At 41.8% G+C, this 12,935-nt stretch overlaps 1 protein-coding gene across 7 annotated transcripts in view; it reads right to left on the reverse strand.

Moving 5' to 3' along the window:
* Positions 1-1,268: 1,268 nt before the first annotated feature.
* PPFIBP1 (PPFIA binding protein 1) overlaps positions 1,269-12,935 on the reverse strand; it is an 80,468-nt gene continuing 68,801 nt past the window's right edge. For 5 of the 7 annotated variants that reach the window (XM_073544281.1, XM_073544278.1, XM_073544279.1 and 2 more), the window contains 11 exons: positions 11,777-11,915; positions 11,552-11,683; positions 10,738-10,888; positions 10,552-10,663; positions 10,327-10,415; positions 9,952-10,074; positions 9,718-9,843; positions 9,347-9,535; positions 8,989-9,168; positions 2,741-2,806; positions 1,269-2,613 (listed from right to left, as the gene is read on the reverse strand). In XM_073544281.1, the coding sequence (XP_073400382.1) occupies positions 2,527-2,613; positions 2,741-2,806; positions 8,989-9,168; positions 9,347-9,535; positions 9,718-9,843; positions 9,952-10,074; positions 10,327-10,415; positions 10,552-10,663; positions 10,738-10,888; positions 11,552-11,683; positions 11,777-11,915 (1,394 nt within the window). In that variant the 3' untranslated portion in view covers positions 1,269-2,526. The remainder of the gene's footprint in view (positions 2,614-2,740; positions 2,807-8,988; positions 9,169-9,346; positions 9,536-9,717; positions 9,844-9,951; positions 10,075-10,326; positions 10,416-10,551; positions 10,664-10,737; positions 10,889-11,551; positions 11,684-11,776; positions 11,916-12,935) is intronic. The other 2 variants (XM_073544280.1, XM_073544276.1) reach the window with 1 other exon arrangement.

Raw genomic sequence — 12,935 nt, forward strand, 5'->3', positions numbered from 1 at the left:
CCACATGAAACACTCTTCCAATAGGATATACAACCATTTATTACATCTTTGAGTTTGATCACTGAGCCAGTTATGAATCCACCTAACCATAGCCTTGTCAGTCCCACACTTTGTTATTTTTTCAGTAAGGATTGTATGAGATACTTTATCAAATGCTTTGCTGAAGTCAAGATATACTATATCTACCGCATTTCCCTGATCCACCCAGTCATTGATTCCATCATAGAAGGAAACCAGATTAGTCTGGCATGACTTACTTGCTACAAACCCATGCTGGCTCTGGTTAATTACTGTATTCTTATCCAACTACTTACATACATGTTGTTTAATAATTTGTAAAAAAGATCTTTCCTGGTAAGGCTCACAGGCCTGTAATATCCAGGTAGAGAAGTAAGACTCACTGGTAATTTCCTTGTTCCATCTTCTTTCCTTTTTTGATAGTGACATTTGCCCTTCTCCAATCTTCTGGGACTTCTCCTGTTCTCCAGGAATGTTCAATGGGTTAATGTGCGCATAGGATCCCGATGGGCCAGTGGCCATCACTGTCATCAGATGACTAATTATATCAAAGCTCCTCCCCCTCAAGTTTATGACGCCCCCTTTTATTAATTGCAACCCCCCCCATGCTGTCAGATTGCTTTCTAGTGTTTCCTATTGCACAGGAGCACTGAGTATTTTGGGAGTAAGAAATGTGCTAGCTTTATAGGATGCATAGTGGGGAGGAGCAGGATTCGCAGCAGCACAGAGTATTTCAGGAGGGGATTGTGGTCACCTTATACAGCAATCACAGACTAAGGTCATGGAAAGAGCAGGGTCTTCAGCAGCACAGAGTATTAAAGGAGTATAATATACTGATCTTGTAGGAGATCGCAGCCTTCAGCAGAGGAGTGTGTGATGCTGGCGTTTTAGGCAACGGCAGGGGCACGGTTCTCAGCAGCACAGAGTGTTTCAGCAGGAGTGTTACTTGTTACTCCGGGAGTCAAATTAATGCAAATGATAAGCAGGCGCAGACCCTCATTCTCAGGTCAGGAGTGGTATGTACCTCGCGACTTTACATAAAAAACAGCGCCCCCCCCCCCTCCTTTGAACAGGCTGGATGCGGTACTGCGGCCACATAAGGGTACGGATGATGGTGCAGCTCAGTCTGGAGATTTTTTTTGGGGGGCGAGGGGAACGGTTCGTGTTTTTGATGAGCGATAATCAGAAGCGGCTGATAACAGAGAGCGGTAGATGATAAAACAAATAGGAGTGACCCGCGGAGACGCCTCCTAGTTAAACATAAGCTTTTATTGCATGACATACAGACGGACGCAATAACATCTGCTCTCATACAGTCACTGTATAGTGTTATAACAACCTCTGGGGGCCGCGCCTCCATCCCCAACAACCTGCGGAGTCAGTGCCGCGCCACCCGTCCTGCACCCCCCCCAACGATCATCATAAATTAACATACAAAACAAGAAGCATAAATATCAGAAGATGCAGCCGCCCCTGCACCAAACCACCCGCGCGGCGGCGGCTGCTGCCCCTTTAAATAATAATATTTAAAAAGAATCCCCAGTTACTGAGGCGCCCCCTGCTGGAAAGTTGCTAAAACTTTTCAAAAAAGTTTTGATTGTTGAGGACGACCCCAGGACTGAGATTTTTCTCTTTATTTTTTTTTAGGGCACAATGTTTTATTCTCCCCACCCCCCCCACCCCCCCCCAACACTGACTAAGACCCGGAACCATCCGTAGGCACAGCCCGCCCCCTTTCCAGAACCCAGCTGGCACGTATACTGGAAATACTGGTATAGAAAACTAGAGCTATGTGTTTTATTCGTATAAATTTTCTCTTTTTTTCACACTTTAAATAGAAAATTTGTATAAAAAGTAACAGCGCCGTAAATGGTGAGTATCAAAACTGCAAAGGGTTAAAATGAAGAAAAAAAAAAAAACAACAGCGCCACTCTCAGCCAAGTGGATGTGTTTGGTATTGCAAGCTCTGATGCAATAAAATGGGACTGAGCTGCAAAACCACAAGCTGCCACATGGGGGCGAGCAACAAAACACCCGAACAGCTCCACACTCCTCCAAGTGGCCGAGTGGGGTACTGCAGCTGTCCTAAAATTGGGACTCAGACGCAATATCGGATACAGTTACATGGAGAAAAAGGCAGAAGGGTGTGGGGGGCCCATAATAATAAAGAAGAGCGCTGTCTTTAAAAAACTCGTCCCACCCCTTTAATTATGGCAGTACATCCCATTGTGGAATTTGGCGCTCTTCAATACATTCCCCTCTGCAGCCACTAGAGGGCGCTGTGGTAGAAAAAGTTATTAGTCACTGACTAAATATTACCCATAGCAGAGGCACTGACACTCTCCGCTGCGCAGACGCGCTACAAAAGGCTGGCGGTCATTTTCATTATCACTTTTATAAGGCACATTCTCCCCTCCCCGAACACTGAGCGTAAAAAACATTGACGCAAGAAAAACCATTTATAGAACCATAAACACAAGTAATAAAGATGGCGGCCGGAGCGCAAAGTCACACATTGGAGTCGTCGTCTGTGATGCTGGCGCTGGGGGATCTGGCGGTGTAATCCCGGAACATGTCGTCTTCCTTCAGCATGTGCTGCGGGGGAAGGACACAAGAGCGTGAACGGGAATCAGAGACATGTGACTGCAGCTCTGGATGTGAGTGGAGCGGAAAACCAGAAATGCTGCAAGTGTGTATGTATGATATCGGGTGTAATACTCACCGTCAGGTTATTGATGCCTTCAGAGAACGCCCCGATCTGCCGCACTGTTCCCTCCGAGTCTTCCATCTAACGGGAGAAAAAACAGAATGTTATCCAAGGGAGGCGGTATTACAGTAGTTATATTCCTGTACATAGGGGCAGCATTATAGTAGTTATATTCCTGTACATAGGGGCAGTATTATAGTAGTTATATTCTTGTACATAGGAGGCAGTATTATAGTAGTTATATTCTTGTACATAGGAGCAGTATTATAGTAGTTATATTCTTGTACATAGGGGGCAGTATTATAGTAGTTATATTCTTGTACATAGGGAGCAGTATTATAGTAGTTATATTCTTGTACATAGGAGCAGTATTATAGTAGTTATATTCTTGTACATAGGAGGCAGTATTATAGTAGTTATATTCTTGTACATAGGAGCAGTATTATAGTAGTTATATTCTTGTACATAGGGGGCAGTATTATAGTAGTTATATTCTTGTACATAGGAGCAGTATTATAGTAGTTATATTCTTGTACATAGGAGGCAGTATTATAGTAGTTATATTCTTGTACATAGGAGGCAGTATTATAGTAGTTATATTCTTGTACATAGGAGGCAGTATTATAGTAGTTATATTCTTGTACATAGGAGCAGTATTATAGTAGTTATATTCCTGTACATAGGGGCAGTATTATAGTAGTTATATTCTTGTACATAGGAGCAGTATTATAGTAGTTATATTCTTGTACATAGGGGTAGTATTATAGTAGTTATATTCTTGTACATAGGAGGCAGTATTATAGTAGTTATATTCTTGTACATAGGAGCAGTATTATAGTAGTTATATTCTTGTACATAGGGGCAGTATTATAGCAGTTATATTCTTGTACATAGGGGCAGTATTATAGCAGTTATATTCTTGTACATAGGGGGCAGTATTATAGTAGTTATATTCTTGTACATAGGGGGCAGTATTATAGTAGTTATATTCTTGTACATAGGGGGCAGTATTATAGTAGTTATATTCTTGTACATAGGGGGCAGTATTATAGTAGTTATATTCTTGTACATAGGAGCAGTATTATAGTAGTTATATTCTTGTACATAGGGGCAGTATTATAGTAGTTATATTCTTGTACATAGTGGCAGTATTATAGTAGTTATATTCTTGTACATAGGAGCAGTATTATAGTAGTTATATTCTTGTATATAGGGGGCAGTATTATAGTAGTTATATTCCTGTACATAGGGGCAGTATTATAGTAGTTATATTCCTGTACATGGGGGGCAGTATTATAGTAGTTATATTCTTGTACATAGGAGCAGTATTATAGTAGTTATATTCTTGTATATAGGGGGCAGTATTATAGTAGTTATATTCCTGTACATAGGGGCAGTATTATAGTAGTTATATTCCTGTACATAGGGGCAGTATTATAGTAGTTATATTCCTGTACATAGGAGCAGTATTATAGTAGTTATATTCTTGTATATAGGGGGCAGTATTATAGTAGTTATATTCCTGTACATAGGGGCAGTATTATAGTAGTTATATTCCTGTACATAGGGGCAGTATTATAGTAGTTATATTCCTGTACATAGGGGGCAGTATTATAGTAGTTACAGTGGGGAAAAAAAGTATTTAGTCAGTCAGCAATAGTGCAAGTTCCACCACTTAAAAAGATGAGAGGCGTCTGTAATTTACATCATAGGTAGACCTCAACTATGGGAGACAAACTGAGAAAAAAAAATCCAGAAAATCACATTGTCTGTTTTTTTTTCATTTTATTTGCATATTATGGTGGAAAATAAGTATTTGGTCAGAAACAAGCAATCAAGATTTCTGGCTCTCACAGACCTGTAACTTCTTCTTTAAGAGTCTCCTCTTTCCTCCACTCATTACCTGTAGTAATGGCACCTGTTTAAACTTGTTATCAGTATAAAAAGACACCTGTGCACACCCTCAAACAGTCTGACTCCAAACTCCACTATGGTGAAGACCAAAGAGCTGTCAAAGGACACCAGAAACAAAATTGTAGCCCTGCACCAGGCTGGGAAGACTGAATCTGCAATAGCCAACCAGCTTGGAGTGAAGAAATCAACTGTGGGAGCAACAATTAGAAAATGGAAGACATACAAGACCACTGATAATCTCCCTCGATCTGGTGCTCCACGCAAAATCCCACCCCGTGGAGTCAGAATGATCACAAGATCGGTGAGCAAAAATCCCAGAACCACGCAGGGGGACCTAGTGAATGAACTGCAGAGAGCTGGGACCAATGTAACAAGGCCTACCATAAGTAACACACTACGCCACCATGGACTCAGATCCTGCAGTGCCAGACGTGTCCCACTGCTTAAGCCTGTACATGTCCGGGCCCGTCTGAAGTTTGCTAGAGAGCATTTGGATGATCCAGAGGAGTTTTGGGAGAATGTCCTATGGTCTGATGAAACCAAACTGGAACTGTCTGGTAGAAACACAACTTGTCGTGTTTGGAGGAAAAAGAATACTGAGTTGCATCCATCAAACACCATACCTACTGTAAAGCATGGTGGTGGAAACATCATGCTTTGGGGCTGTTTCTCTGCAAAGGGGCCAGGACGACTGATCCGGGTACATGAAAGAATGAATGGGGCCATGTATCGTGAGATTTTGATTGCAAACCTCCTTCCATCAGCAAGGTCATTGAAGATGAAACGTGGCTGGGTCTTTCAACATGACAATGATCCAAAGCACACCGCCAGGGCAACGAAGGAGTGGCTTCGTAAGAAGCATTTCAAGGTCCTGGAGTGGCCTAGCCAGTCTCCAGATCTCAACCCTATAGAAAACCTTTGGAGGGAGTTGAAAGTCCGTGTTGCCAAGCGAAAAGCCAAAAACATCACTGCTCTAGAGGAGATCTGCATGGAGGAATGGGCCAACATACCAACAACAGTGTGTGGCAACCTTGTGAAGACTTACAGAAAACGTTTGACCTCTGTCATTGCCAACAAAGGATATATCACAGAGTATTGAGATGAAATTTTGTTTCTGACCAAATACTTATTTTCCACCATAATATGCAAATAAAATGAAAAAAAAAAACAGACAATGTGATTTTCTGGATTTTTTTTTCTCAGTTTGTCTCCCATAGTTGAGGTCTACCTATGATGTAAATTACAGACGCCTCTCATCTTTTTAAGTGGTGGAACTTGCACTATTGCTGACTGACTAAATACTTTTTTTCCCCACTGTATATTCTTGTACATAGGGGCAGTATTACAGCAGTTATATTCTTGTATATAGGAGCAGTATTATAGTAGTTATATTCTTGTATATAGGGGGCAGTATTATAGTAGTTATATTCCTGTACATAGGGGGCAGTATTATAGTAGTTATATTCTTGTACATAGGGGCAGTATTACAGCAGTTATATTCTTGTATATAGGGGCAGTATTATAGTAGTTATATTCTTGTACATAGGGGCAGTATTACAGCAGTTATATTCTTGTATATAGGGGCAGTATTATAGTAGTTATATTCTTGTACATAGGGGCAGTATTATAGTAGTTATAATCTTGTACATAGGGGCAGTATTACAGCAGTTATATTCTTGTATATAGGGGCAGTATTATAGTAGTTATATTCTTGTACATAGGGGCAGTATTATAGTAGTTATATTCTTGTACATAGGGGGCAGTATAATAGTAGTTATATTCTTGTATATAGGGGCAGTAATATAGTAGTTATATTCTTGTACATAAGGGAAAGTATTATAGTAGTTATATTCTTGTATATAGGGGCAGTATTATAGTAGTTATATTCTTGTACATAAGGGACAGTATTATAGTAGTTATATTCTTGTATATAGGGGCAGTATTATAGTAGTTATATTCTTGTACATAAGGGACAGTATTATAGTAGTTATATTCTTGTATATAGGGGGCAGTATTATAGTAGTTATATTCTTGCATATAGGAGCAGTATTATAGTAGTTATATTCTTGTATATAGGAGCAGTATTATAGTAGTTATATTCTTGTATATAGGGGCAGTATTATAGTAGTTATATTCTTGTACATAGGGGCAGTATTATAGTAGTTGTATTCTTGTATATAGGAGCAGTATTATAGTAGTTATATTCTTGTATATAGGAGCAGTATTATAGTAGTTATATTCTTGTACATAGGGGGCAGTATTATAGTAGTTGTATTCTTGTATATAGGGGCAGTATTATAGTAGTTATATTCTTGTACATAGGAGCAGTATTATAGTAGTTATATTCTTGTACATAGGAGCAGCATTACAGCAGTTATATTCCTGTACATAGGGGCAGTATTATAGTAGTTATATTCTTGTACATAGGGGCAGTATTATAGTAGTTATATTCTTGCATATAGGAGCAGTATTATAGTAGTTATATTCTTGTATATAGGAGCAGTATTATAGTAGTTATATTCTTGTATATAGGGGCAGTATTATAGTAGTTATATTCTTGTACATAGGGGCAGTATTATAGTAGTTGTATTCTTGTATATAGGAGCAGTATTATAGTAGTTATATTCTTGTATATAGGAGCAGTATTATAGTAGTTATATTCTTGTACATAGGGGGCAGTATTATAGTAGTTGTATTCTTGTATATAGGGGCAGTATTATAGTAGTTATATTCTTGTACATAGGAGCAGTATTATAGTAGTTATATTCTTGTACATAGGAGCAGCATTACAGCAGTTATATTCCTGTACATAGGGGCAGTATTATAGTAGTTATATTCTTGTACATAGGGGCAGTATTATAGTAGTTATATTCTTGTACATAGGGGGCAGTATTATAGTAGTTATATTCTTGTACATAGGGGCAGTATTATAGTAGTTATATTCTTGTACATAGGGGCAGTATTATAGTAGTTATATTCCTGTACATAGGAGCAGTATTATAGTAGTTATATTCTTGCATATAGGGGCAGTATTATAGTAGTTATATTCTTGTACATGGGGGCAGTATTATAGCAGTTATATTCTTGTACATAGGGGCAGTATTATAGTAATTATATTCTTGTACATAGGAGCAGTATTATAGTAGTTATATTCTTGTACATAGGAGCAGTATTATAGTAGTTATATTCTTGTACATAGGGGCAGTATTATAGTAATTATATTCTTGTACATAGGAGCAGTATTATAGTAGTTATATTCTTGTACATAGGGGGCAGTATTATAGTAGTTATATTCCTGTACATAGGGGCAGTATTATAGTAGTTATATTCTTGTACATAGGAGCCGTATTCTAGTAGTTATATTCTTGTACATAGGAGCAGTATTATAGTAGTTATATTCTTGTATATAAGGGGCAGTATTATAGTAGTTATATTCTTGTACATAGGAGCAGTATTATAGTAGTTATATTCTTGTACATAGGGGGCAGTATTATAGTAGTTATATTCTTGTACATAGGAGGCAGTATTATAGTAGTTATATTCTTGTATATAAGGGGCAGTATTATAGTAGTTATATTCTTGTATATAGGGGCAGTATTATAGTAGTTATATTCTTGTACATAGGAGCAGTATTATAGTAGTTATATTCTTGTACATAGGAGCAGTATTATAGTAGTTATATTCTTGTACATAGGAGCAGTATTATAGTAGTTATATTCTTGTACATAGGGGCAGTATTATAGTAATTATATTCTTGTACATAGGAGCAGTATTATAGTAGTTATATTCTTGTACATAGGGGGCAGTATAATAGTAGTTATATTCCTGTACATAGGGGCAGTATTATAGTAATTATATTCTTGTACATAGGAGCAGTATTATAGTAGTTATACTCTTGTATATAGGAGCAGTATTATAGTAGTTATATTCTTGTATATAGGAGCAGTATTATAGTAGTTATATTCTTGCACATAGGGGACAGTATTATAGTAGTTATATTCTTGTACATAGGAGCAGTATTATAGTAGTTATATTCTTGTACATAGGAGGCAGTATTATAGTAGTTATATTCTTGTACACAGAGGGCAGTATTATAGTAGTTATATTCTTGTACATAGGGGACAGTATTATAGTAGTTATATTCTTGTACATAGGAGCAGTATTATAGTAGTTATATTCTTGTACATAGGAGGCAGTATTATAGTAGTTATATTCTTGAACATAGGAGCAGTATTATAGTAGTTATATTCTTGTACATGGAGGCTGTATTATAGCAGTTATATTCTTGTACACAGGGGCAGTATTATAGTAGTTATATTCTTGTACATAGGGGCAGTATAGTTTTGTACCTGTTCTAGTCTATCGAGGTCCTCGTCGTCTAACATCCTGAGGTCCAGTCCGGCTCGGAAGGGCTTGATGATGTTGTTTGCAGACGACTGTCCAAGCTCCATAGGACACACATATTCTTCACTCTCTTCTTGCTTTTTCTTACGTAAAGTCCCAAAATTGGTAAACGGTAATTTCCTCGGCTTTAAAGGAAAGAAAACATTGAGAGTTCTGGATATATTTACATAATAATATAACTGAGTACATTTATTTAACAGCAGAATTGTGACAAAACTGGAATACTGGTGGCAGATGCTGAGCCTTAGGGTGCTGTATGTAGTGACCGTACCGCCCCGTACCACCGTGCGTCGTCCTTCTCACCTTGACCTTGGCCGTTGCGGTCAGCAGCACGTATTCAGGCGAGGACAGCGCCTCCTGTTTTTGTTGCTGCGCCTGCTGACCGACCAGGAGATTGAAATGCGTGGCCAAGTGGCGCCGGAGGAGGGTCTTGTTTGGCGGGATGTTTAGAAGTTGAGCCATGGTCTCCACGTTAAATCGGGGCTCAAGGACCTGAAATTAAAAATAAACAAATTTGGGATTTTTCCCAAATGCAACAATGAGGCTGCAGGTTGTGATCCTGAGAGCCAACAGCAAAGCAGCAGGATCTTTCACTGCAGTCTGGATGTGAATGGAGTAGAAGATGGAAAGTACAGGTAAGCAATGACAAATGAGGACCGTGGCGTTTGGCTCACCATCAGCCCACCGTGTACACCGCTACCCCTCAAGTTAGGGGCATACTCCGCCAGGTCAACAGAGCGCAGCCACTCCATCACCCGGTGATTCGTCCACTGAGCCACTTCAGAGGGAGTCACATTAGTCTAAAAAAAAAAAAAAAAAAAAAAAAAAAAAAATAGATTTATTAATATTTAATAAGTTCCAAAATTTGTTCCAGAAGTTTTAGGGCTGGTGGTCCCAGGTCCCGGTACCTCCTCGGAGGGTCTTCTGCGCAGACAGTTGGGCTCGAAGCTGTTGATTCGCAGGACCTGAATGGCGCGCTTTATGCTGAGGTGGTGGAGGACGCTGACGACTTTCAGGGAAAGCAAATCATCCTGGAAATCCAGAGAAGAGAAACGGAAAAAAAAAAAGTTAAAAATTTAAAGGGACCACACACAAAATATAATTGGCAGGTTCTGATAGCCACACCCACGAGCAGTGACACTAGACCAACGCCCCCGAGGAGATCAGGGTTATCTTTTTCCCACCCCAAGTCACACTCTCCACACCCCGCCCCCCCATGACGACATGATTACTCCCACCTCCCAAGGGTGCGGTCAGCAGATTGGCGCGGTTAGGTGACTTACCACGGTCATGTAATGGAGCATCCGACCGTCCAGCTTTGCTTCATCAAACTGCGTCTTGTACTGAGGGAGACCGATGTCGTCCAACCACCCTACAGGGGGAAACACAGTCACAGGGAGCTCTAGATGTGTCCTGACATAATCCTTTCTGCTGATCCTACTCTGATCCGTCCATTACGTAATGGTTAGTGAGATGCTGAAATCCTCTGTGCTGCTGGTCTGACTTACTTGTCACCCACTTGTAGTCCAGCTTCCCGTAGTTGCTGTCGTCCTCGGAGCCCAGTGACTGCAGAGCCAACTGGAGCTTCTTCCGATGCAGCAGGTGTTTGATGCCCAGCTCCTATATGGGAAAGCGGCAATGAGTCCTGGGCGGCCCCGACGCGCGTCCCCCCTTCCGATGCGGGACCCTCTCACCTTCTCCAGGTCCTGCTGCGAGGCATGGAGCAGAGTCTGCCCGGACACGATCCACTGCTTGCAGCTGTTCACGTAGCTGCCCAGACCCTGGTCCCGCAGCCAGCCGCACACCTGCTCCTTCGTCCACTTGGCAAATGGCGTGTCCAGATCACTGAAGGGGAAAAGAGAGGAGCGGCTGCAGGTTACCACCTCCCATACAGCATAACTATCCACCCCCTATAAGTCAGCGCTGCCCCTTTACAGCCCAGGCTCCAATCATCAGGCACAGAGAAGCAATAAGGGGGTGTAAGGGGGTGGAGGCTGTATGTCACATTATAAGGAGTCATAAGGGTGGAGCTTGCATATCTTGTCACAAGAGGGTCAGAACTTGTACTCATGAGGGGCGGAGTTTGCATATTTTATCATAAAGGCCCAGTTCTTGTATTTGTTATTGGTGTTAAAAGTCCTAACAGGTGAAGCCTGGTGGTGCTAAAAGATATAGCCCTATAGAAAGTCGGGAAAGGTGGGGCTTTCACATTTTTTGTTCTATAAGAAATCTTAAGGGGTGGGGCTTACATGTTTGACCTTATAAGGTCACAAGGGGAGTGGCTTACATTACAACTATTCAAAAAATAAAATCACAAGGGGAGGAGAATCTATTTTGTTGGCCCTATAAGAAATCACAAGGGGCGGAGCTTGTACTTTATGTCCCCCTTAGGGGCACCACTAATGGTTAGCCCAACCTCCCCCTACTTATCTATGGATTCTGTCTGGTACTCCACTGCACTGCAGGTCTGAACTGCAGTACCAGACAGCCTGCAGATAGGGTACAAACCTGGGAGCCTGACCCAGATCCCGCGACCAGCCCAGCCTCGGGCCAGCGGTGGACCTGGTCCCACCCCTCTTGAACTCTTCTTCCGGGAGGTCGTCCTCCTGGTTTAGGGTGGTGGACTGACTCCTCTTCAGCCTGTAAGGGACAAAATAAAAAACAAGTCACATTCTGACCCTCCCATAAAGTCCCTGGAGGGGTGACAAGGACTGGAGGGCCAACTGTTCTCACCTCCCGAACAACTTCTTAATCCCGCGCGGCTTCTTCTTAGAGTCGGGAGAAGATGGCGAGCTGTGGATGCTTCCACCGTCCGATGAGCGAGGAGACATCGCCAGGTCCAGGTGGTCGGCTGATCCCTTTTCTGCCTCTGCTGTAACATTTACCCGTGTCATTAATGACCTCAAACAATAATTCCCGCTCCTCCATTCTTGGGGTTTGTATCATCAGACATCGTAAAAAAGTTAAACTTTACATCACCTTCCTGACACTGAGCACCCCGAAAAAGTGTCGGTCACAGGCTGGAGAGAAAAAAGTGCCGGTCACAGACTGGAAAGCAAAAAAAGTGCCGGTCACAGGCTGGAAAGCAAAAAAAGTGCCGGTCACAGACTGGAAAGGCAAAAAAGTGCCGGTCACAGACTGGAAAGGCAAAAAAGTGCCGGTCACAGACTGGAAAGGCAAAAAAGTGCCGGTCACAGACTGGAAAGGCAAAAAAGTGCCGGTCACAGGCTGGAAAGGCAAAAAAGTGCCGGTCACAGGCTGGAAAGGCAAAAAAGTGCCGGTCACAGGCTGGAAGGCAAAAAAGTGCCGGTCACAGGCTGGAAGGCAAAAAAGTGTCGGTCACAGGCTGGAAGGCAAAAAAGTGCCGGTCACAGGCTGGAAGGCAAAAAAGTGCCGGTCACAGGCTGGAAAGGAAAAAAGTGCCGGTCACAGGCTGGAAAAAAAAAAAAAGTAAAGAATTCGCCATTATCTTGATTTTTTTTATCTCCACTTCTACAAACGTAAGTTATCTATTCCACAGCACATTTTTTTTTTTTTTAATCAGTACTGTGCACACTCTGCTGCGCTGCATTGTGCACACTCTGCTGCGCTGCATTGTGCACACTCTGCTGCGCTGCATTGTGCACACTCTGCTGCGCTGCATTGTGCACACTCTGCTGCGCTGCATTGTGCACACTCTGCTGCGCTGCATTGTGCACACTCTGCTGCGCTGCATTGTGCACACTCTGCTGCGCTGCATTGTGCACACTCTGCTGCGCTGCATTGTGCACACTCTGCTGCGCTGCATTGTGCACACTCTGCTGCGCTGCATTGTGCACACTCTGCTGCGCTGCATTGTGCACACTCTGCTGCGCTGCATTGTGCACACTCTGCTGCGCTGCATTGTGCACAC

This window comes from Dendrobates tinctorius, unplaced genomic scaffold (genome assembly GCF_039654945.1).
Source record: "Dendrobates tinctorius isolate UK_male_01 unplaced genomic scaffold, ASM3965494v1 ptg000136l, whole genome shotgun sequence".
Lineage (NCBI taxonomy): Eukaryota > Metazoa > Chordata > Amphibia > Anura > Dendrobatidae > Dendrobates > Dendrobates tinctorius.